The 22318-nt window shown below is 47.1% G+C and overlaps 1 protein-coding gene across 1 annotated transcript in view; it reads left to right on the forward strand.

Annotated features, from left to right (window-relative positions):
- The window catches only part of TRIM44 (tripartite motif containing 44), a 113261-nt gene extending 91804 nt beyond the window's left edge, over positions 1-21457 (forward strand). Inside the window, exon 5 of the mRNA XM_047070774.1 lies at positions 16836-21457. Within this exon, the coding sequence (XP_046926730.1) occupies positions 16836-16863 (28 nt within the window). The 3' untranslated portion in view covers positions 16864-21457. The remainder of the gene's footprint in view (positions 1-16835) is intronic.
- The last annotated feature ends 861 nt before the right edge of the window (positions 21458-22318 follow it).

The following is a 22318-nucleotide window of genomic DNA, read 5'->3' on the forward strand; positions in this document are numbered from 1 at the left end:
TTATATCTCGATAAAGCTGGGGGGTGGGAACCAGACTCCAGAGAGCTTGGGGAAGCAGTTTGGGAAAGCACTGTTTTCCAGCTGAGCACAAAGCAAATGGTTCCATAGGCTCTGCTGAAACTCTATCTACAGAATTGTCATTTTTTTAACCTTTTTTTTTCTTTCTCGTGTATATTTCAGTCAAGGGCCCTAAAAATAGTTTTTAGAGAGGAGTGGCTTTATTGTCTCACAGCAAATGTTTTTTCATTTAAAAACAGGCCCTGAAAGAATTCTCTCATCTTTTCCCCAAAGTGGTTAGCTGGCATATTTATTTCATTGTCATTCCCTCCCTCCACCCCTCAGTGCCCGGCGGAGTGAAGATCGCAGTGGAATGTTTTAAACAGTGAGTGGGTGAGTGGGCGGGGAAAGCACAAACTCTCTACACTTCCTGGTAATGTCTCATGCTGGTGTAGAAGAGCCATCAGACATGTGTACTATCCTATACAAAACAGAATTCTGATTGGGACGCAGAAGTGAGAGCCTGAGCTGTCATCTGATCCAGGAAGGAGGAAGGGAACGGAGCAACGTGGAGTGAAAGTCTGCTATGTCAGGCACTATCTTGCACACCGTTTCCTGAGAAGAGCGGTTACTTAATGAGCATTTACCATGTGCCATATGCTTTTACATTCATAAAGAACCTGGAATCATCGGCCCTATTTTACAAATGAGGAAACTGAGGCCCAGTGGAGTAAGTTTTGCCCAGGGGACCCAGTTAATAAGTGGAAGGACTGAATTCAAACCTTGATTTCTCTGTCCTTCCTGCTCCTCTCAGTGTGAAAGCCAGGGTGGAAAAAGTCTGACAGCAGGGAGCCATCTAGATTGCGGACAGATGTCCCTCAACTCTGTAGTTTTGGAGGGTGACTGGGCCTTCCTTGATACTAAGGGGAACATTCCCCTGATGCTTTGGGGCGTTTGGATTATCTTGTTCTGGCTGGCCCCAGCGGAGAACAGTTGCTTTTCAGGTATCATGAATAAATGTTCCGACATCTGATTTATGTTGGGCCATAATCAAGATGTTCTGCAGATGGATAGAACAGGTCTGAAGAGGTGGGACTGTGTCATTTGAGTGTTACAGCAGAGCTGGCTTCAGAAAGAAAACAGGAGGAAGGCAGAAGATGCCTTTAATAATCTTTATCTGCATCCTTCAGCACCCTGCGCTTACACCCTAGTCCTGGCCCTGTAAAGATGATAATTTCTCTTTCTCTCACAAAACTTAACCATCTACCTTGTCCCGTCAGCTTCTAAGATGTCAGCTGGCTCACCCAGAAACTCATCTGTGCTCAAGTGGCATACGTGGTCCCATGACCTACCCTTGTCTTACAATAGCTACTAAGTTTTTCACTCTAGAGACTCAGCCAAAAGTGTCGTACCTCAGACTAAAGGAACAACGTCGATAAGGTCTTCAGGTTTAGTGGCTTATGGGGAGATCTTTTGAACATGACAGGGGCCGTAGCTGCCTTTTCCATGATGTCATGTTGGGTACCTGTGACTTTCCCCAGTGCCTAGGGTAGCCCTTTGACTCAGAGCAGTGGGCTTTGTTCAGCCTTGAGAGTGGGTGATGGCATGCAAAGAGCGGAGACCTGCAGCACTCGTTCCTCTTTTCTCTCTTTGGTCTGGCTCTCCGGTGTGGTGTGTCCGTGCACTTTGGGTCATCTTCCTCTCTCCTGGCCAGACTGGTGCCCTCTCTCATCTGACGGCACTGACGTGGAACCTGGGGAGAGCCTCTTGCAGGATGCGCCGAACGTAAATTGGATGGGATGTTCTCCTTGGCTCTCTGTCTGCATCAATGGAGCAGATTCCTACGGTCCAGATCTTGGCTGTACTGTGAGCTTTTGGAACGTTGGGGTAGGGATAGCTTTCTTACCTTCTCCACTTCCTGGGGGGCGGGGGGACTCCTAGCAAGAGTGTTTACTGCAAGGGCAGGGATAGGACAGGGTAATAAAGAGGCAGGGAGCCAGGCCTCCGTCTGAAGGGTTCCTTTTTCTAAACCTCTTCTTAGTTATGCTCATTTCAGAGAATATAAGCTGGCCGGATGCCTGAGTTGTTAATTAGGCATAAGACACCGCCTTGTAGTTTACTGTTTCCCTATTTCAGAGCCCTCTCACTGTCCCTGGCATAGGCCTTCGACTCCTGGACAAGTGAGTCTGGCTTTGGCAAAGAGGGAGTCGTGGGCTCTGCTTGGGAGCAAGCGTCTGTTCACTCCAGACCCCCAGCATCATACATTGGCAACTGTAGTGTCCATCCAAGGGGAGTCTTGGACTTGCTCTAATGGTGCATAATCACATGTGAGCAGCTTGATGCCTGCCTGGCCCCCATGCAGGCTTTATATTGAGTTACTGCTGAGTGTTTTTTTTTCCCCTAAAATTCTGCTTGCGCTGCCTTGGAGAGTGTCACACGGAACCCAGGCTGAATATTCTAAACATAGCCCTGGTTCACATTGTGGAGTGCTGGCCGTGTGGCAGACGCCATGTGGAGCCCTGACCCCCTTCTCGTCTCCTGCTTTTCCCCACCCACATCCCTCCCATCTTCTTGAGAGACACTTTGAACATGACCCATGAAGATAAGTGTTAGGAGCTGCTGCTGAGATGCTCTTTCCCTCATGCACCCTCTCACACGTTATCTCCAGCCGCTGGGAACCTCCCACAGCTCCCTGGACATGCCGAGCTGCTCCACATCTTCAGGAGTTTGTTCAGGCTGTTCCCTCCACCTGGCGTGCCCTCCTTCTGGCCCCGTAGGCTTCTTGGAAACTACCAGTCCATCTGTCAGCACTGAGTGGCGGTCTTTTCGGTCTCTGTGAGCAGAATTTACCATCTCTTCCTTGTCTCATAGCACATAAGGCTGCATTCTTTGCCAGTCCGTGAGCTCCAGCCGAACCCCCTGTTTTTCCATCACCGGCAGGCAGTAGGGGCTCAGCCGCCGTAAGATGAAATAGAAGCAGTTGGCTTTGGGATGGGAGTACTATGAAAACTGTTGAAGGCGGTTGAGTGCTCGTTACTTGTCAGTAAGTACATTAAACGCCCTACCTATGACCTCATTTAACACTCCTGGCAACTCTAGGAGGGAGATCCTGGTATTTCCCCTTCTTGAGCTGCCCTCCGGCACCTATGCGCCCGTCATTCTCTGCCCCAGCGTCCTGTTTACCTTCTTCACAATACTTTCCTCTATCTGAAACGATCTGTTTCCTTGTTTCTCAGTTGTCTCCTTCACCAGACAGGAAGTTCCATGAGAATGGGGACCTTGTCGTCGTGCTCACTGCTGCAATGCCAGCATTAGTACAGTGCCTAATACACCGTGGGCACTCGGGGAGCGTTTGTTCGCTGGAAGAGCAAAGGAGTGAATGAAGACGCCCCGTGTCACAGATAAGCAGATTGAGGCTTAGAGAGGTTATCAGATAGCTTTGCCAAAGTCACCCAGCTTAGAAGGGCTTGGTTGGGAATCCTGGTTTTATTCCAAAGTGGACGATCCTCACAGATGATACCACCCTCGTTAGGCGTTTTCCAAGGAGACAGATCTTCGTGTTCCTAGGAGAAAGTCTGCTTTTCTGTTGGATACAGTTACTGCCTTGAAGGCCATTCTTCCCCATCTTCCACTTTACCTGCTAAATCCTTTCTCGTAGGCCAGTGCAGGTTGTGTGAGGTGCTGTGTGCCAGCCGTCAGATGCCTCCTAAGTGCCAGGCATGTTGCTAAACACCGGGGATAAAATGGCGAATGAGAAACAGATTCAGCCTCCCAGGAGCCCAAGTGGCAAAGACACATTTATAATACAACCGCATGAGGGCTGTGCTGAATCCCTGAACCCCTGGAGGCTGTGGGGGAGAAGCAGGGATCTGTCAGACCACCTTCATCACTGGCTCCCTGCAGGCAGATAAGGGGGTGTCAGCCCAACTTAACTCAGATGTTCTCCTCTAGGGGGTAGAGCGGAAATCGGCTGAAACCTTGAAAGGAGCATCCTAATTAAAAGGGTGAGAGGTGGATGCCTCTCACCTCAGGACAGACAGGATTGAAACTGAAACCAGTGTCTGACCCAGAGACATCCTGCCCTAAGTCCCCGGGACGGTGTCTTGGTGGCGGGCCCTTTGGCACGACTGTTGGCTGGAGCCCACAAGAACCAAGGTGAGCATCTGAGGAAAATAGTGAACTTGCAGCCAGGGTCCTACAGGGAGGTCACAGGCGGAGAGACTGTCGGGATGCCTTACAGCAGGGAGGAAGGTTTCTGGTCTTTGATGTCCAAACTGGAGTGTCAGTGTCCAAGACCTTGGACAGATCTTCAGCGGTCAGCAGAGCTCACCGCCCGCGCCACTGGGAGCGAGGAACGCAGCCAGGCTGACTTCACGTGCACCCTCCTGTGCCTCTGTCACCCATCACCGAGTCCCCTGCCCAGCCTTGGTCGCAGTTCCAACTCCGCCTACCTGTGGGACTTGGGGATGTCACTTCGTTTCTCTGTTCCTCGTGTTTCTTCATCTGTAAAATGGACTGCTGGTGCTGTTAGGGCTCTTGCTACAAACACTGAACGTGAACATGTTGGAGAGGGATTAGTTCAGTGCCCAGCAGATAATAACGATGGCCTCCACTTAGTGAGTCCTTACATGTGTCACTATCTTCATTTCACAGATGTGGAGACGTCGGTTTAAAGAGGCCTCCCACCCACGGTCTCATGCTGATGTGTGTGGACCGGGGCCTTGAAGCCCTGTCTCCGGTTCTTAGCTGTGTGCTTTTCCCACCGTCCCTACCATCACAGTGGCTAACCCTGCTCTCCCACTTCTGGACCCGTGCCTCAGCTGGTGTTTCTACAGAGGGAGGGAGGAGAACTACGAATAAGGCCCCCTTTACTTCCACCTTGGCCTGCTTGACTCTCTCCCTCTGCACACCATTAGGGGAAGGGAGGATAGCTAAAGTTGAGAACCCAGACCTGCCTTGAGCACAGCTCACAGCTGGATTGTGGAGGGCTGGAAGTTGCCAAACATGCAGCTGTTTTATAAGGAGGCCAGATGAGAACATTTCCTCACGCGGAGGAATTGGCTCTTCAGATTTCCTTGCTTGGGGAGGACTGGACTTGAGCTTGCTTCTGCTCTGCCCTCAGTGACACAGCATTCCTTGGACACACCCATCGTTTACCAGTAAGGCTTAGTCATTTGTAAGAGTAACCATGTCTGATACAGCATTCTCAGCCACACCTGGTGCCTCCCCCCACCCCCTTGTGGTTCTGTGTGCCCGGTGATTGCAGTGACAGAAAAGAGATAGAGCTTGGGCTCACCTGTAGAAATCAGCTGTCCATGAGATTCCTGGGAAGTATCTCTGAGACTGGCAAGCTGCCCGCAGTTAACCTGGGAAGGCTTGGAAGGTTTCCAGAACAATAATACCTCAAGGAGTTATTTTGATAATTCACTGGGTCATTCATTCAAAAAATATTTGGTGAGGTTTCCCTGGTGTCAGGCACATTATCCGGTACTGGTGATACAGCAGGGAACAAAATACTTAAGGACGCTTAGCATCTCAGAGTAGCTTTAGGTAGTGACAGGTGCTGTGGAGACAATACAACAGTCTGACGTAATCGTGCAGGACTGGGGTGGCTGCTCTAGACTGCTTGGTCAGGGGAAGCCTCTGAGAAGGTGACATTGAAGCTAAGACCTGAATGTTAAGGAGCCAGTCACTCCAAGCCATGAGGGGAAGAACTTAGGGAATCAAAGAGCAATGCCAAAGCCTTCATGCAGGAACAGGCAAAGCCAGTGTGGCCAGCAGGTGGCTTGAAACGGGTTAGAGAGGGAGGCAGAGGCCAAATCGTGCAGGGATTTGGGAACGATAGGCTTTCTTCTAAGGCTATGGGAGGCCATTAAAGGAGTTTTAAGTGCGGCAGCGCCATAATCTGTTGCACATTGAGAAGTATTACTCTGAATGCAGCTTGAAAACTAAGCAGTAGTGAAGTAAGGGTAGAAGTAGGAGGACCAGTCAGAAGGCAAGGGCAGTAGGTCAAGCAAGAGATGGTGGTGGCCGTGGAGAAGAAGAGGGAACCAGCATGGGATGGATTCTGCAGTGTGAGTCAGCAGAACTTGCTGGTGGACTCGATGGGATAAGGAGAGGGTGCTTCTAATGTTCTGAGCACAACGGTCAGCACATGTGATGCACTTAATAGGCTCTAGCTGTTTGCTGCCATCATTGACAAATGGCCAGTTACCAGACACCCAAGGGAACAGGCCCGGGAAAGAATCTTGAACTCATTCAAATGATGGCATGACGCCTACAGCACATGTGTGATGTCCATGTTGGCTCTTCTCTTTGTTAATAAATGGCATTTTTAGAGAAAACGGGGCCTGCAAGTTTGACAGTGTATTCAGGAACCAGAAATGTTGATTTCCAGTTCATCTCACCGCCATCAACTCACTGTATGAGCGTCAGCCTCTCTTAGGCTTGATTTCTTCATCTAGAACTATGAAACGTATTGAGCACTTTCTGTGTGCCAGGTACCATGCCACGCCAAGCACTCTGTATATGCTCATCTCCGCTTAATCTTCCCTGCAACTCTTCCAGGAGGGCACTAAATTGTTCTCCATTTCCAGGTAGGAACACTGAGCTCACGATCCCACAGCTAGTAAATGGCAAAGCTGTGACTCAAATCTAGGTGCTTCTTCCCTTAAATCCACATTTATAACCCTCTGTGATATAAGAAGCCACAGTGGGTCTTGAGAATTGGTTTGCTTCCAGTTTTCAACTTCCGGACCTCAATTCAGGGTCACCGTGGGACTCAAAACTACTGAGAACTAATCTGGAATACTTAAAAAAAAAAAAAACGCCCACAATTCATACAGAGATTAGAGATTAGTGTCAAGTATGTATTTATTTATTGATCCTTTCTCCCTCTCCCTTTGGTAACTTGTAAGATACAGCAGCTGAGGCAACAGGAAATTTGAAGTCCAGCGTTTTATGAAATCTTATGTTTAAGATTTCTGTGAAAGGAAGCTGCTTGAGTGAGATTTGGTTTCCATTATTCACTTGCAAGAAAAGATGAGAAAATGGGGTCAGGGGGATTTCCTGAAGGTGCAGGGAGCAGGGAAGGTAAGCCCTTGGGCTATTTTCTGCTTCCAGCCACCCCACCCTCTAGAGTTGCCTGGCTCCTAATAGGGGTTTAGGAAAGGTTCCCTTCCAGTCCCCACCACTGGAGGTCATCAGTTATGTGACATCCAGTTGTGCTGGGGGAAGAAAGGGAAGCTGGGGGAGGCCCACAGAAAGACAGAGAAATGCCCCCATGGCATTTTCCTCTTGAAGTTCAATGGGAAACTGAATAATAACATGGAAGCCATTTCAGAGAGGAGATACACACACACACTCATGTACGCTGTGTGCACACACACCCCCATTCTCAGACACTTTGCAACTGCCCAGTGTTGGCAAGAGTGTAGGGAAAGGGGCACTCTCATACCTATTTGAGTAATGATTGTAACTCAGCCTCTGATAATTTCTGAAGGACAGTGTAACAGTCGTAGATCAAATGCCTTTAAAAGTACATCTCCTTTGCTTGTTGGAGAAAAACCTGATTCTAGGACTGGGGAAGGAAATACACATCATGAGCCTGGAGCATTTTGTAGTGCCAGAAAGTAAGGAAGTGCTCAAAACAAACCCCCAGCAAACCCCTCACTGATGAGGGCATGTCAGGGGCCATAGGAGCTGATGAAAAGAGCTCCCAAAGGCCAGAGCTGAACAATTTGACCAATAATAAACAGAGTAGTATTTATTGGTTTATAATCCAAAGTGTAAAACTAAATATCCATGAGTCCATACTGATAGAAACTATTGAATAAATAAAGAAGAGACAAATCTCATGTTCAGAAGAATTTACAATAATGTGTGCAGACACTCTGCCCTGATTGAGGGAGAAAACAACTCCTTACTCCGTAGGTGTGGTTTGCTTATAGTGACTTCCTTCCAGAATGTACAGTATGGGAAGTAGGGAAAGAGTAGCTTTCCGGTGAAAAACCTTAACAAGCACAGCCTGGGCCAAGCAATCAAGGTCAGCATCAGCAGTGCTAAGTCCTATTGCTGGCGACCTGGATATGTGATGAGAATAACAGGGCGTCTCTATAGTTCTCAAAGGCCCATAACCATGACTTAATCATGACAAAAACATCAGACAAATCCCAGCCAAGGGACAGTCTACAAAATACCTGGCCAGTACTCCTCGAAACTGCCAGTGTTGTCAAAGATAAGAAAGTTGAGACACTGTCACATCCAAGAGGAAACTAAGGAGACATGATGACCAAATGAAATGTGGTACTTGGGTAAAATCTGGAACAGCACGAGAACATCAGAGAAAAACCAAGGAAATCTGAATAAAATACAGACTTCATTTAGTGCTAGTGTGCCAATATTGGTTCATTGTAAAAAACACACTTTACTGATGTAAGATGTTAATAATAGAAAAAACTACATGTTGGAACCCTTGGGACTATCTTTGTAATTTTTCTGTAAATCTAAGGCTGCTATAAAAAATAAAGTTTATTTTAAAAACATGCCCTGTGACCCAGGTGTTTCCCTTCCTTCTCCTTTTGGAAATAATTAAGGATGAACCTGAAGATTCATCCACATAGATATGTGTCACAGAGGTGTGGGATAACAAGTGAGGATTAGAAATAATTTAAATGTCCAGGTACAGTAAATCCATACAATTCAGTCTTGGATCACAATCTTATAGACATGTATTTCCTTTCTTTTCTAAGTTTATTTACTTATTTTGAGAGAGAGAGAGAGAGAGAGAGAGAGAGAGAGAATCCCATGCAGGCTTTGTGCTGACAGGGCAGCGCCCACACAGGGCTTGACCTTAAGAATGGTGAGATCATGACCTGAGCCGAAACCAAGAGCCAGCCACTTAACTAACTGAGCCACTCAGGCGCCCCTAGACATATATTTTCTTGATAAGAAAAGGTATTTATGATTGCTAGTTGAGTGGAAAAAGCAGATTCTGAAAGAGCCTGTGAAGCATGTATTTTTATGTATGCATGAAGGGGTAAAGATAAATATCTTTCAGTGTGTTAAAGGTAATTATCACTGATGCATAATGCTATGGATTTTTCTTTCTTTCCATGGAAGCAGTATTTGTTACAGAAAGTACAGATCAGCAAAAAGTAAAATGTTACTTTCTGAATTTAAAAAAAAAAAAGAAGGCTGGAAATGATTCCTTTATGAATCCAGCCGCAGCAACAGGAGACTCCATCCTAAGAAGGGAGTTCTGAGGGGCGCCTGGGTAGCTCAGTTGGTTAAGCGGCCGACTTCAGTTCAGGTTGTGATCTCATGGTTCATGAGTTCCAGCCCCGCGTCGGGCTCTGTGCTGACAGCTCAGAGCCTGGAGTCTGTTTCAGATTCTGTGTCTCCCTCTCTCTGACCCTCCCCTGTTCATGTTCTGTCTCTCCCTGTCTCAAAAATAAATAAAATGTTAAAACAAAAAAAAAAAAGAAGGGAGTTCTGAGAGTAGATGGGGCATTGGCAGGCTAGTGAGTGTCTCCCTACAGACGTGCACCACCTGAACAGACCTGCTGGAACTGCCCCCTGCCCCCCCCCCCCCGCCCCGGCTCCCATAGAAATAGGCCACCACCCACTTAGCCCCTGTGGAGTGCAAGAAGGGTAGCCACCTATAAAAACAGCACACAGGTTGCAGGGTGCAGGGAGATCAAGCTGGCACTGTGGTCAGAGGGTGGACCCGAGGCCAGGCTGGAGACCCAAGCCTCTCTCAGAGGCGCCCACACTGGTCTGTAAAGGTAGAGGCAGCTGGAGGGCTGAGATGCAAACCCAGTGTCTGTTGCCTTCTCCTCCTATAGTAATCCTACCCTTACCTGGCACTGTCTCATCCTAAAAAGAATTTGTGTGTACGTTCCATCGTATTACAACAACCCTTGGAAGTAGGTATCATCCCATTTTTCAGGGGAAAAAAATTAAGCCTCAGAAGACTTCATGGCTATCACTTACTGACTGCATAACAGGTTGTCAAAAGATACAGGCTTATGTCACACCTCTTACCCAAGCCCAGTTGCATATCTCAGGGTTCTGGAGACTGCATAATCTAGAGCCACCATTTACCAACTGGGTTTACCCTGAGGAAGTTACGTACCTTTGCTTGGCCTCCATTTTCTCATCTGTAGAATGAGGATCATAATACCCATCCAAAAGCTACTATTAGGGTTTAGTGAGATTGTGTGTATAAATTGCTTAGCACAGCGCATGGACCATTAAGTCGGCCCTCTGTGAATAATGGTTATTATTGAAGAGAAGGTTCGTGGGATAAAGTAGAATGCAATCTGGGGAGAAGGATCCTTTTCCCCGTCTTTCCTGTGATTTGAGAAGGAAGATGCAGCAAGGCTGGAGCCACCTGAGACTTTTTTAAGAGCCACGATGAACTGACGAGTCAGAGGGCTTTTGCTCCCACCAGGCTTTAGTTCTTGGCTCTCTGTAGTGGGTCCTAATCAAGCAGTGCTATTCAACAACCTGCTGTTTGGACCCCGCCAGAGAAAGAGGTGAAGGAACCTGGAACATTTAGGCCAGCCTTCAGATTGAGCTGGAGAGGGACAGGGAGAGGGACGTACACAGGAAGCAAGAGAGAAAACAGTATAAATGAGAGCCAGTTAATTAGCTCAGCGAGCCTGTGTGTCAGAAAGGAGCTTGGCTTTTGTCCGGTTTGGACTTTTCCTAAATGTCACTTAGAACGCGATGCATCCTGATTGCCCAGAGTCCCCCAGCAAAACCAGGACTAAAACTTTGAAGTCCTCTCGTGTTTTTCTCAGTTAACCCGGGATAAACTGAGGACATTTCACTTCCTGTTGTATTCATACCTCACTTAGTTCCATAGGCAGCGGCTAAAAATCGAAGTTCTAATTCTTTACAGCACGGTGACCCCTGCTCACTGGCAGGCTAGGGCAGGTGACAAGGGGCACAGATGTGGCTGTCCCGCTCTGTCTGGTGGAGGAGTGTTCCTGGATCTGGGCGTGCGGTCCACCCCCGAAGCCAGACCGGCCACACGCTTACTGGAACTGGGCAGCCACAGCCTCAGGTGGCTAATGGAGGCTGCCGGTGAGCTCCGTGACGATGCCTGTGTGGCTTCACTCTCGGAGACTACTGAATCTGTCTTCTCAAATCTAACCTTCCTCCCTTGTTGATACCTCTTAATTTCTCTATCCTCTCGAGTTGAATAATCCTTTTACGGCAATAATGAATTAATAAATAGCCAAGGACTCAGCAGATAGGAGCGATGCCAAATCAAATTAAGTTGTATTATATTCTCAGGAAAAGAAGCTATTAAACTCGCGAGGTCAGAGTGCCGCACACCTCATTTATTAACGTCCTCTCATAAGCTGCCATCTCCGGAGACACGAGTGGAGAGGCTGAGCTCCTATCCGCGTGGACTGCCTGAAGAATCGCCACTCTTGTCAGCAGGTGTTCAGGGGCTGCGTGTGCCGGGGGCTGTGTGGTACCCCTGGCAGATCCCTCGATTTCACGCAATCCCTCCTCCACAGTGTGCCTGGCTGACCAAGGGGGCACGGCCTTCTGCTGGCTGGGGCTTCCTAGTCCCATCCCAGCCCCAACCCGCCGTGACCCTGGCTCCCCGGCCAGGGGTGTGTCAGATGGCATGCCACTCTCCCAGTCCGGATTTAGGGGCTCTCGGTTCCTTAGCGAAACTTTGTCTCCTACCTGCTAAAATTATTTAGAAAAAAATTAGGTGCCAGGGCGCCTGGTTGGCTCAGTCGGTGAAGCGTCCGACCCTTGATTTTGGCTCTGGTCATGCCCCCAGGGCGGTGAGCTCAAGCCCGGTGTTGGGCTCTGAGCTGAGTGTGGAGTCTGCTGAGGATTCACTCGCTCTCTCTGCCCCTCCCCCACTCATTCTTTTTCTCTTTCTCTCTCTGCCCCCTCCCCCACTCGTGCTGTCTCCCTCTCTCTTTCTCTCTCTCTCTCAAAAAAGAAAACTTACATGCCTCCTTGTCCAGTTTAAAGTTAACTCCTGAAATTACATATCAAGTATAGATAGTTCAAAGGGTGTGATATCTGACACGTGACATGGGATGAGCCTTGCCCATATTTTTGGCAAAGCTCTGGCACTGCCTATGAAGTTGATGGGCAAGATTCGCTACATAATCTAACTGGCAGAGGTCTTTGTGGTCAAACCGTCCAGCCAGATCAGTCTTGCTTTCTGTCAGACCCAAGTCGGATTACCTTTTTTCAATTCAAATAGCAGTACATACATCGTGACAAGCATCTGACTTCTGAATGTGAACCCTTAGGTCTGTGGACAGACAGACAGGAGCACACAACCTGGCCAAGAGTTTGTCGCCTGGGCAAAATGAAGGATTGTGTCCTTGATTGTGTCTTGCCTTGCTCTCCTAGGACTCTCTTAGAGGCAAGGAATTTGAAAATTGTCCCCTGGTAAGAGTCAGGAGGGTGAGAGGCGTGCATTTATTTTCTGAAGGGCAGGACGGTGATTGTGCAGGCGGGAGTGGCCTACAGTGGGGACTTAAGAGATCACGGGCACGTTCTTCGACAAGTGAGCTTTGTTGGGTTAAAAAAAATTTTTTTTAATGTTTTTATTTATTTTTGAGACAGAGAGAGACAGAGCATGAGCAGGGGAGGGGCAGAGAGAGAGGGAGACACAGAATCCAAAGCAGGCTCCAGGCTCTGAGCTGTCAGCACAGAGCCCGACGCGGGGCTCAAACCCACGAACCGCGAGATCATGACCTGAGCTGAAGTCGGACGCTCAACCGACTGAGCCACCCAGGCGCCCCGACAAGTGAGTTTTAAGAAAGAGTACACATGGAAGTTAAGGATCTAGACCTGTAGTTTCTTAAAAATCACACATGCCCTCATACCCCCTGGAGGATCATTATGTACCACAAGGATATGTGTGCCCCAGTTTAAAACCCCTGCTTTTAGCTACAACAGCATTCTCCAACTACGTCAGTCTGTGACTGCAGCCAGTGAACTAAGCTTCACTCGGTATTTGTCTTCACTCCTGTTTGGCAGAGACCTGTCAGCTGGAAGGGTCAGAACCACAGGACTCAGCCTTTCTTTCTATTCAGTACCTGTATTTCGTCAGGTCTGAAGCTGTCATTAAAATAAAAACAAAACTCCTCAAACAAGCAAAGAAAGGCACTGTTGCTCTCCAGAAACGTAAGGGCATTTGCGGATAGGGACACATTTGCTCCGGAGTGTAGTGTTTCAGATGCCAGGACCAGGAACATTGAAGGAGTTAGGAGGAGGCGGGAGGTATTGATTCAGGGACAGAAGGAAGGTAGGTTGAAGAAGGGAGCCCACGTTTTTAATCATTTATCTTACATAAAATACATAGAACTTTCACAATAAACCTGTAAGATTAGATAGAAATACCATGAGGAAAACAGACTCGGAGAGGTTGAGTAACTCACCCAAGCCCACAGCTCATTAATGCCAGAGCAGAGATTTGAACCTAGTTCAGTCTTGGTGACTTCAGAGTCCTATAATGCTGCCTCTCTCATTGGTCAATACCTACGATAGAGTGGGCTGTCTTTCCTTTTTTTTTTTTTTAATTAAGTATTTTATTTATTCTATTTATTCTGGAGTAGTTCACGTGAACAGGCTGTCTTTCTAACACCCTTAGTTCATTCTCAAAACAACAACAATGACATCAATAACAACGCGGACAATAGGAGGAATTTCCGTAACATCTGAGTACCAATCCAATTATAAATCTAAATCTAAATGTGATCAGCAGATGTTTCAAGAGGAAGATGTTAAGTGGCTGAGGTAGAAGGCTGTGTTACTTCCCTAGGAGAGAGTAAAGACTTTCATAGACTGTTTGAGATAAAGTCTTATGAACACATACCAGCTTATATACAAAGTGAAGAAGCGTTCCGGAGATGCTATCTCATACTAATTGGATTGTGTAACTTTCCAGAAGAGACCACACACAAAGTGAGCAAAGTTCTGTGCTACCGATTCACTTCAGATCCTTTTTCTTCTTCATTATTGTGAAAAAGAGCTGGTTTGTTAATTGTGAAAATAAACATACTGTATTTAGATACAAAATTTCTCTCTCTCTCTCCCTTCCCCACATTTCTCTCCTTCCCCTCTCCCTCCTCTCCCCCCGCCCCTCATCTGCAAGGCTGTAAAGTCTATGAGGACAGCTACTGTGTCCATCATTCATTGTTGTGCCTAGCATCATGCCTAACACATAGTAGACAGTCAATAAGTATTTAGCAAATGAAAGAATCAGTGATATGCCAGAATCTAAGATCTCATGCTTCTAAACTAGGAGATGAACTATATCTTTCAGAGTCCAGAATAGATCTCTTTTAGGGTCATGAGAAAAGATTCTGTCAGTCAGGGCTTCTGATCCTTTCCCCAAGCCAACCCTGCAAGTCTTAGAATGAAGAACCTAGCAACTAGAAAAGCACTCAATTTATTTTTAATTTTATTATACTCAGTTTGGGAGGAAGGGTTGTTGACCTTTTTGTGAATATGATGAAAATTATGGCCTTTCTGAAACAAAGGAACACACAGACAAAATTTGATGTACAATTTAAGTAGGTTCATGAACCCTTTAAACTATGCATCTCAAGTTAAGAATGCTAAAAAGTGAAATGCAGCTTAAGGAAAGGGCACAGTCAGCCTGCTAGACCTCTCATATTTGAAGGAAAGTTGACAAGAGAACAATAAGAGCTTGCTTTGGATATAGTACCAAAGGGGAGACTATGGCGCCAGTTCCAGCCGTGCCTCGATTCTGGTGAGACACTTTCGTAAAAGACCCTTTGTTCCCTTTGGGACAGATGCCACCAAACACTACTCCTGAATGACAGTCCACTGTCCAGCCCTTCCTAGCGTGCACCCTTCATCCTGTGATTGGACCACAGGCAGGAAAAGGGGAGAAATAAGGCAGAGTTTTGGATAGTGCAGGTTGCTGAGTTTTTGGCTCCTAGAGTACACTTACATTAATTTCAGGCTCTGTGTCTCGAAATGTTTTTGCTCTTAGCGGAAGCACTACAAGTCTGTTGCCTGGGATATTTTCCTTTCTCCTAAATGGATGCAAGCAAGCACAGATTTTATATGGACGTAGGTAATCTGTCACGAGATAAAACATTTCTAGGTCACAGCTGGGAGTGGATGCACCCCAGACCTTCCCTTTTCTCCAGCTCCTATCTGTACCGGAGGAAGATTTTTTTTCTGCCCTTGTAAGCACCCCCCACCCCCCACTTCACTACTTCAGATTTCATCCAGCCCATACTAATCATTAAGTTTTCAGGACACAGACCTCACTGGTGACTGAGGATTTTCTACCTCTCAGCTTCACTTTCTTCATCTGCAAAGTGGGGATAATGCCACCCGTCCCTATGTTCTGGGATCATCGTGAGCAGCGCTTAGCTCAGGGTCCCTGGCACACAGTAGGCACATGATCAAGTTGACTCGTCTGATTTTAAGGACAGTGGCCTCTAGAAGCAGAGGAGGAGAAACCAGGCAAGTTTGCTCCTTATGCCCTTTGTAGTGGGCTCACTTCTGCCCCTGCCCTTTTCTTACCCAGTCCCTATATCAACAGTGTTCCCTTCTGGGACCAAGCCAGGGAGGCTCTAACCTCAGGCGCCCGAGGTCCTAGCCATGCCTCTGGGATTCTCAGCTCACTTTTTTGGCGCCTGAAATATCACTGACATTTAGGACAACCTGGTCAGGGCAGCAATAAGTATTCCTTTCAGCTCCCTCCTTTCCTCCCTTCCTGTTGTTTTTACTTCTCACTCCCTTTTTTTTTTTTTTTTAATTTTTTTTTTCAACGTTTATTTATTTTTGGGACAGAGAGAGACAGAGCATGAACAGGGGAGGGGCAGAGAGAGAGGGAGACACAGAATCGGAAACAGGCTCCAGGCTCTGAGCCGTCAGCCCAGAGCCTGACGCGGGGCTCGAACTCACGGACCGTGAGATCGTGACCTGGCTGAAGTCGGACGCTCAACCGACTGCGCCACCCAGGCGCCCCTTTCTTTTTTTTTTTTTAATTTTTTTTTTCAACGTTTATTTATTTTTGGGACAGAGAGTCTCACTCCCTTTTTGACAACAACTATTTCTCGAGCACTTCCCTGTGCCTAGCACAATACCAACGCTAGATACTGCTAATAAAATATTAGATACTGCTAATAAAATAAACAGTGTTGCTACTCTTGTAGGCTCCAGTCAGAGGTAGAGTGGAGAGTAAATAGCAGACAATTCATAGGATGTGATAAGGGCAATTAAAAAAATAAAATGGGGGGATGACCAGGGGATCCTACTTAGATAGAGTGAGTACCTTCCCTGAAGAGGTGACATTTGATCCCTGTGACTGTCCTAGGGCGGGACTTGACACGTTGGCTTGATTCCAAATGAGAAGCGCTGTTGGCCAGTGCAGAGACAGAGCTTCTCTTTGTTTTTCTCTCCTAACAATAGAGGATTTAAGGCTTAGGGGAAGTCAAACTGCTGATTTTTACTAGCTTTTTGTCAAGTAAGCTTAAAAAATATTATGACCTTCACCTGCGCCTTTATAGCTATTCACTTACTGTGTACCAGGCATCGTGTACTTTACATATATTATCTTATTTATTTAATTCTCCAATAACCCAGTAAAGCAGGGTTTATCATCAAAGTTATCCTTGTAGTCAAAGAAATCAGAACCTAGAGAAGCTAACTAACTTGCCCATGGCCAACGGCCCAACGGTGGTAGCTGAGGACTGGGGTCCAGGTGGGTCTGAGAACAGGGCCTGTGCCCTCAGCCAGTAGACTAGGCTGCCCCCCTTCTTGTGAGGCCGTAACTCACCTGGTTCTCCTTTCCTCTGCAGCGGTGCCAGTGAAGACGAGGACACATGAAGGCTTGCTGTCCCCAGTGGAAACTCCTCCCTCCCCCTGTGTGTATGTGACGGCGTGTATGTAACGGCTTCTGATTTCTGTGAAAGCTGCCCAGCAACAAACGTCCTTCCACCGGATCCATCCCCAGGTCCACAGCAGGCACACATCTGTCCAAGGGATGACCAACTTTATTGTCACTGACTGTGCTTGTCATTCTCTTGTCATGGTAGGTCAAGGAAAAGTGCCCCTGTGATCAACCAGGAGCAGTTAATTAAGAAGCGTCCTTCAGGTAGTCCCTCAATGGCTGCTTTGAACTTACTCAGGAAAGCCAGCCCTTGGAACATCGTATACCCAGACAGCATCGCTTCATCTGGAAGGATCTGGAATAATCTTGAAGGGCAGTCAGAACTTTTTCCCTACCTGCGAATAAAACCCCACTTTATTTATACTGAAGCATGAAATAATGGGGGAGGGGCAAAGTAGGGCTCTGTAGATAGTTTCTGAAAGTCCCATTATACAGTTGTGAAAATGTGGTTCCATGAAGTAAGATAGGTGGCCTGAAGATGGGGTTGGAGAAAGAGTTAAAAGTTTGAAATACAGAGATATTTTTAGTATATGAGGTTATCCAGCACTTCAGATCCATAATTCAGTGCTGTGGAAATGAAAAAAATGATTGAAGAGGTGGAAAGGAAATGACTTTAAAAAAAAAAAAAAAAAGGACCAAAGAGATCTGATTAAAAGTTGAAATCAGTATTTCTGAACTCAAATTGCCTGAGTTTCCAAAATAGTCACTAAAGGATCTGATGGAGCCTGAGTTATTTGGGTGAATTCTGCCAGTTTTCTGGGTCTTGTCACAACATGAAGTCTGCAGTGTATATTGCAAAGTGGGAATTTTTCAGTGTAGGTTTTTGGTGCCCTCGCCCCAACCCCCTTGGCCTCATTTGGCTTAAATGCAGTGTAGGGAGAGTTCTTATCGCTCTGGTGTGCTGAGTCAAGCCCCGTCTCCCAGCAGGTGCACCCACCTTTCACTCCAGCTGGAACCCCTCTTCCCATGGCACCCCACCCACCGGCCTTCGGACCCTCTCCTGCAGCCAGGCTCTCCCCTCTCGAGTACCATGAGCAGAGGCACACCGTGGTTGTACTTCCAGCCCTTCCCCACTCCCGAGTCACATTTCCTTACCATCAGGTTTTCTATTCCCAAGTAAGCCATGATTTCTAGGGAGTGCAAACCCGCAAGCTAAAGAACCTGCATTTTCTCAGACATCAGTTTATGGTTTGGAGTTAGGGGATGCCCTTACTTTTAGATAAAACAGTTAATTATGAAATAGAATGTTCGTACATGCAGTTAAGATAAAATGGGACACTTCCCAGGGAATTCTTATTTGCGAGTGGGGTGTATGCATTCCCTGTCCTCTGCCTTTAGCGGTATTTTGGTGTTCACTCCCGAGAAGTACAATCGGAACTGTATCCACGCAGCTGACTCAGGGCCTCGACTTCTAGTTGCCTCCGCAGCGAGCTGAAGGCATCTGCCCTGGAGAAATCCCTCTCCTCCTGCCTGCCTGTGACCTGTGTACCTATCACAGAGCTTTAGGGCCAGCTGGTTTGTGTGTGTGTGTGGGGGGGCAGTTTTGAGGCCGAAGCAATACTTACTGTAGGAAGCCTATTTATGTCATTGTCCAATCCTGTGTTTGCTATGAAACTATTTCTCTGAGGCCAGGAAGCTACTGGGCATATCTGCTTCTGGGTTAGGATTACCCTGACTCACTACATATGTTAGGACGTTGGGACCAAGAGTCCTTTGGGCAGTTAAAAAAAAATAACATATATATATATATTTCTCTCAAACTGGTGGTCAATAAATGGCTAAGACAGTTTTGGTGCTTTCCCTATCTGCCTGCAAAGACTGGAGAATTTGGCATACCACTAATGACAACCCCCAGCCTCACCCAACAGAACTCCCCAAAAAGGACCAGGGGCCACTCTTACAAGAGTTTAAGAACCAACAGATTAAGAACACTTGAGGATTCGGATGCTTGTGTTCGTCTTTCCCCAATAATTATTGTTGAATCTCCCAAGTAGTAGCCTTATCTTAGCAATGGACAGACCATTGGCTCCTCCACACCTGATGATATGTTATTACTTAAAGTCAGTTTCTGGGAAACTCGAGCATGTATGCGGTAGATACGAACAGAAGTATAAAAATACATGCCAGCCTATCTCCGTATGTTATCATATCTCTGTAATCCTCAAGGAAAGCACTTTCGCTTTTACTTAGGATTTCAGATTTGCTCGATGGGCTCCTGCTGTCTTCAGCACCTGATAAAACTTTAACCAGGGAAGCATTAAACATGGTGCAACAGCTTCTGCCCAGGCTCCTGAGTTCCTGCCAGCAGCATTTATCAATGTAAGAACGAGGATGCTTCCTGCAGTGGCACCAGCCCCCCCGCCCCCCGGAGCCAGAGCGTGCTGCTCAGACTCAAGCCCCAGCAGGATGAGGCCTTACTGCCAGGTCAGTAACAGTTAGAGTGCTCGAAAGTGTGTGCTGACCGACTGCAGGCTGTGGGGGGAGGGGTGGGTGTTGCAGAAATCCCCGGGGAGAAGTCACCGAGGGAGGCAGGTCACGAGTGTGTCCAGAACGAATTGGGTCCCCACAGCGATCCCTGGCTGCTTTCCAAAGTTTGGTTCTCTGGAGGCTGAGAGTGGGTTTGTCCTTTGATTTGATATCATTGAATCCAGGGCGATTCTAAGAAGTCCTTAGAGTCTCAGCTGTGGGGGGAGAAATGACCTATATTGAGGACCAGCTGTGAGCCAGGCCCTGCCCTCAGCCCCAGTTTCTCAGCTGATAAAACGGATGTGGAGTGGAAGACCCCGTTGCCCTGAGTTACACAGCTAGAAGTATTGGCGCCAGATTTTGAGCCCAGCTCTCCCTCACTTTGTGGTGGTCGGTGGCACATCGACGATACAGAGGGAGGAGGAGGCCTCAGACCCCCCCCCCCCACTGCAATCCGACCATCCCACTTTATGGATTCTTTTCCAAAATTACATTTCATGGCTATCCTTTGGGCTCAGAAATGGCATCGAGGTAGCCTCATTCTGCCACTGTAGCAGATACGTGAAGTCCACATTGCTAACTTGAGCCTGCCCCCAGGAGTTGGGGGAGCCTTTCCTTTTTGGCGCCATCCCCCAGAAATGAGAGTTTTTCTAGGCCTTCAAGAGTATAGAAGTTCTTAGAAATGGTCCAAGTGAAGAGGGTTCTGCTAAGTTTATTTGAAAATCTCTGCTGCTGCACTGCCACAGAGAAGGCAGTCTTCCTATTTTAGCCCAGCCTGTCCTGTGCTCTTTGACGATGTGTTAACTCAAAGTTCGGTGAATCTAGACTTTCCTGCTGATACCTGCTATGGACATGTGTACACACACACACACACACACACACACACACACACTGAGTACATATGTATATGTAAATGACAAGGGTACATGCATAGACCCTCACACACACATAGTGGAGGAACTCAGGGGAGACCGGGGCGGCCCCCTCCTGATCTTGTGTACCACAGCACCACCGCGGAGGCTTCTGCCAGCCCCGATCACAAGTGTCACCACATAGTCGGAGCTCAGGAGCTTGCTTACAAGGTGCTCACGAGAAGAACAGCTCCTTGGCAGAGGTTGTCGGCTCCTAAAGCACAGGGCCAAGGTGGGCTCCAGCCCTGCTCCGAGATGTCTAACGATATGGGAAACGATAGCCCAGCCATTTTGAGGACCCAGGAGTCTGCCCACTCCAGTCAGGACTGAGGGCACAGCTACAGAGTTTGTGACTTGTGCTGGTGGCAGGGTATAGGAAGTCCTCCCCTCCCCCCACCTAGAAAGTGTTCTCTTGCCAACACCTGAAGTTTCATACGCACATAATGGCTGTTTAGTACATGCTTCATAATCAGAAAATCGATTGCATGTTTGCTGTGTGCCTAGCCCATCTGGACTTCCGTTGAAAACACAAATCTCTTTAGGGATGACACAGCCCAGACTTAAGAGAGAGAGAAGAGACTCGAGATCTCATTAATATGGCCTACACCCAGCAGTGCTCTGAAGCCCCCACCCAGCCCATTCCCAGACTCGGGCCCAGGAGGCCTGCCTGGTGGAAGAGTAGCATTTGGAACTGAACACACACCAGAAGCAGCACAAGGAGTGCCGGGGCAGGAAAATGAAAACAAATTGAGACACTTGTGGGTATAAAGGTGCAAAACATGCCACAGAGCCCATGCTGGGGTTGATAGGACCTTGAGGGGACAGTGGACTTATATTAACAGGAATCAAACCTGACCAGTCTTTGTACAGTGACAGGCCATACTGCATGGGTGGGGACAAGCAACGAATCCGTTGTCCTCTGCCTGTTTTCCTGTGCACAGTCACATTCCCTCCTTACCTTCTCCTTCCACCCTTCACGTTAAACAAGGGAACACTCGCTCTTCCAAGGGAATTACACATTTGAGTTAATGTTTCAGTATATCATTTTCATACTGTAAATTATTTTGTAAGAGAGATTTACCGCTATCCCAGGATGTTTGGACTCAGCGCCCCTGTGCATTTGGAAATCAATAAACTATTACTGGAAATACCATTCGTCTCTGAGAGTTGTGCACAAAGGAGCCTGCTAGGTGTAAATATTCATGATGATCTCCATCCTTAACTGTGGGGATGTTGGAGACGGTGATGTGTGGTTATTAGATACGGACGCTCATTTACTCCTGACTTCTCCAGAGTGGTTTTGGAGATCTCTGGGAAGGGGCAAGCGGATACACTTAAAGTCGTCGTTATTTACAGATATGTTTTCTCCTCAAAGTAAAACAATCCATGCCTAGGTTAAATTTTCTGAGCAAAGTTAGATTATAACCCAAAGAATACTTGATCCTGAATGATGTTTTCAAGTAATATTAAAGCTTTACAATTTGGATTAACCAGGGGGCACATCAGATTTTAATTTTTATATTTTCTAGAAATAAAAAATCTTTGGTAGAGAAAATTACAGGTAGGCCAGCAAAAACATCTTTGTGGAACCTTGGAGCTATACATGCGTGAGATATATATATATATATATATATATATATGTATATATATTTATATATATATATGTATATATATTTAAGTAGGCTTCACGCCCAGCATGAAGCCCAACACAGGCTTGAACTCATGACCCTGAGATCAAGACCTGAACTGAGATCAAGAGTCGGACGCTTAACTGACTGAGCCATCTAGGTGCCCCCCAACTTCCACCTGTGGGGGCTGCAGTGAAACCAAAAGTCATATGCACGGAGGCAAAATGTGAGAACCCAGGAGAGTAGACACTTTGTGAACCAAAAGTGCAAGTCCTGCCTAAAGGCATTACAATTCACTGTATAAAAACCCCTCCTAAAACCCACCACCAGGCGTGTCTGGAGGAGCTGCGATTTATGAACCCTACTCTGAATTTCCTTTGAACAAA

The sequence above is a fragment of the Lynx rufus genome, unplaced genomic scaffold, assembly GCF_022079265.1.
Source record: "Lynx rufus isolate CCGP_SWC_20201006 ecotype Redwood Valley unplaced genomic scaffold, mLynRuf1.p SCAF_9, whole genome shotgun sequence".
NCBI classification, from domain to species: domain Eukaryota; kingdom Metazoa; phylum Chordata; class Mammalia; order Carnivora; family Felidae; genus Lynx; species Lynx rufus.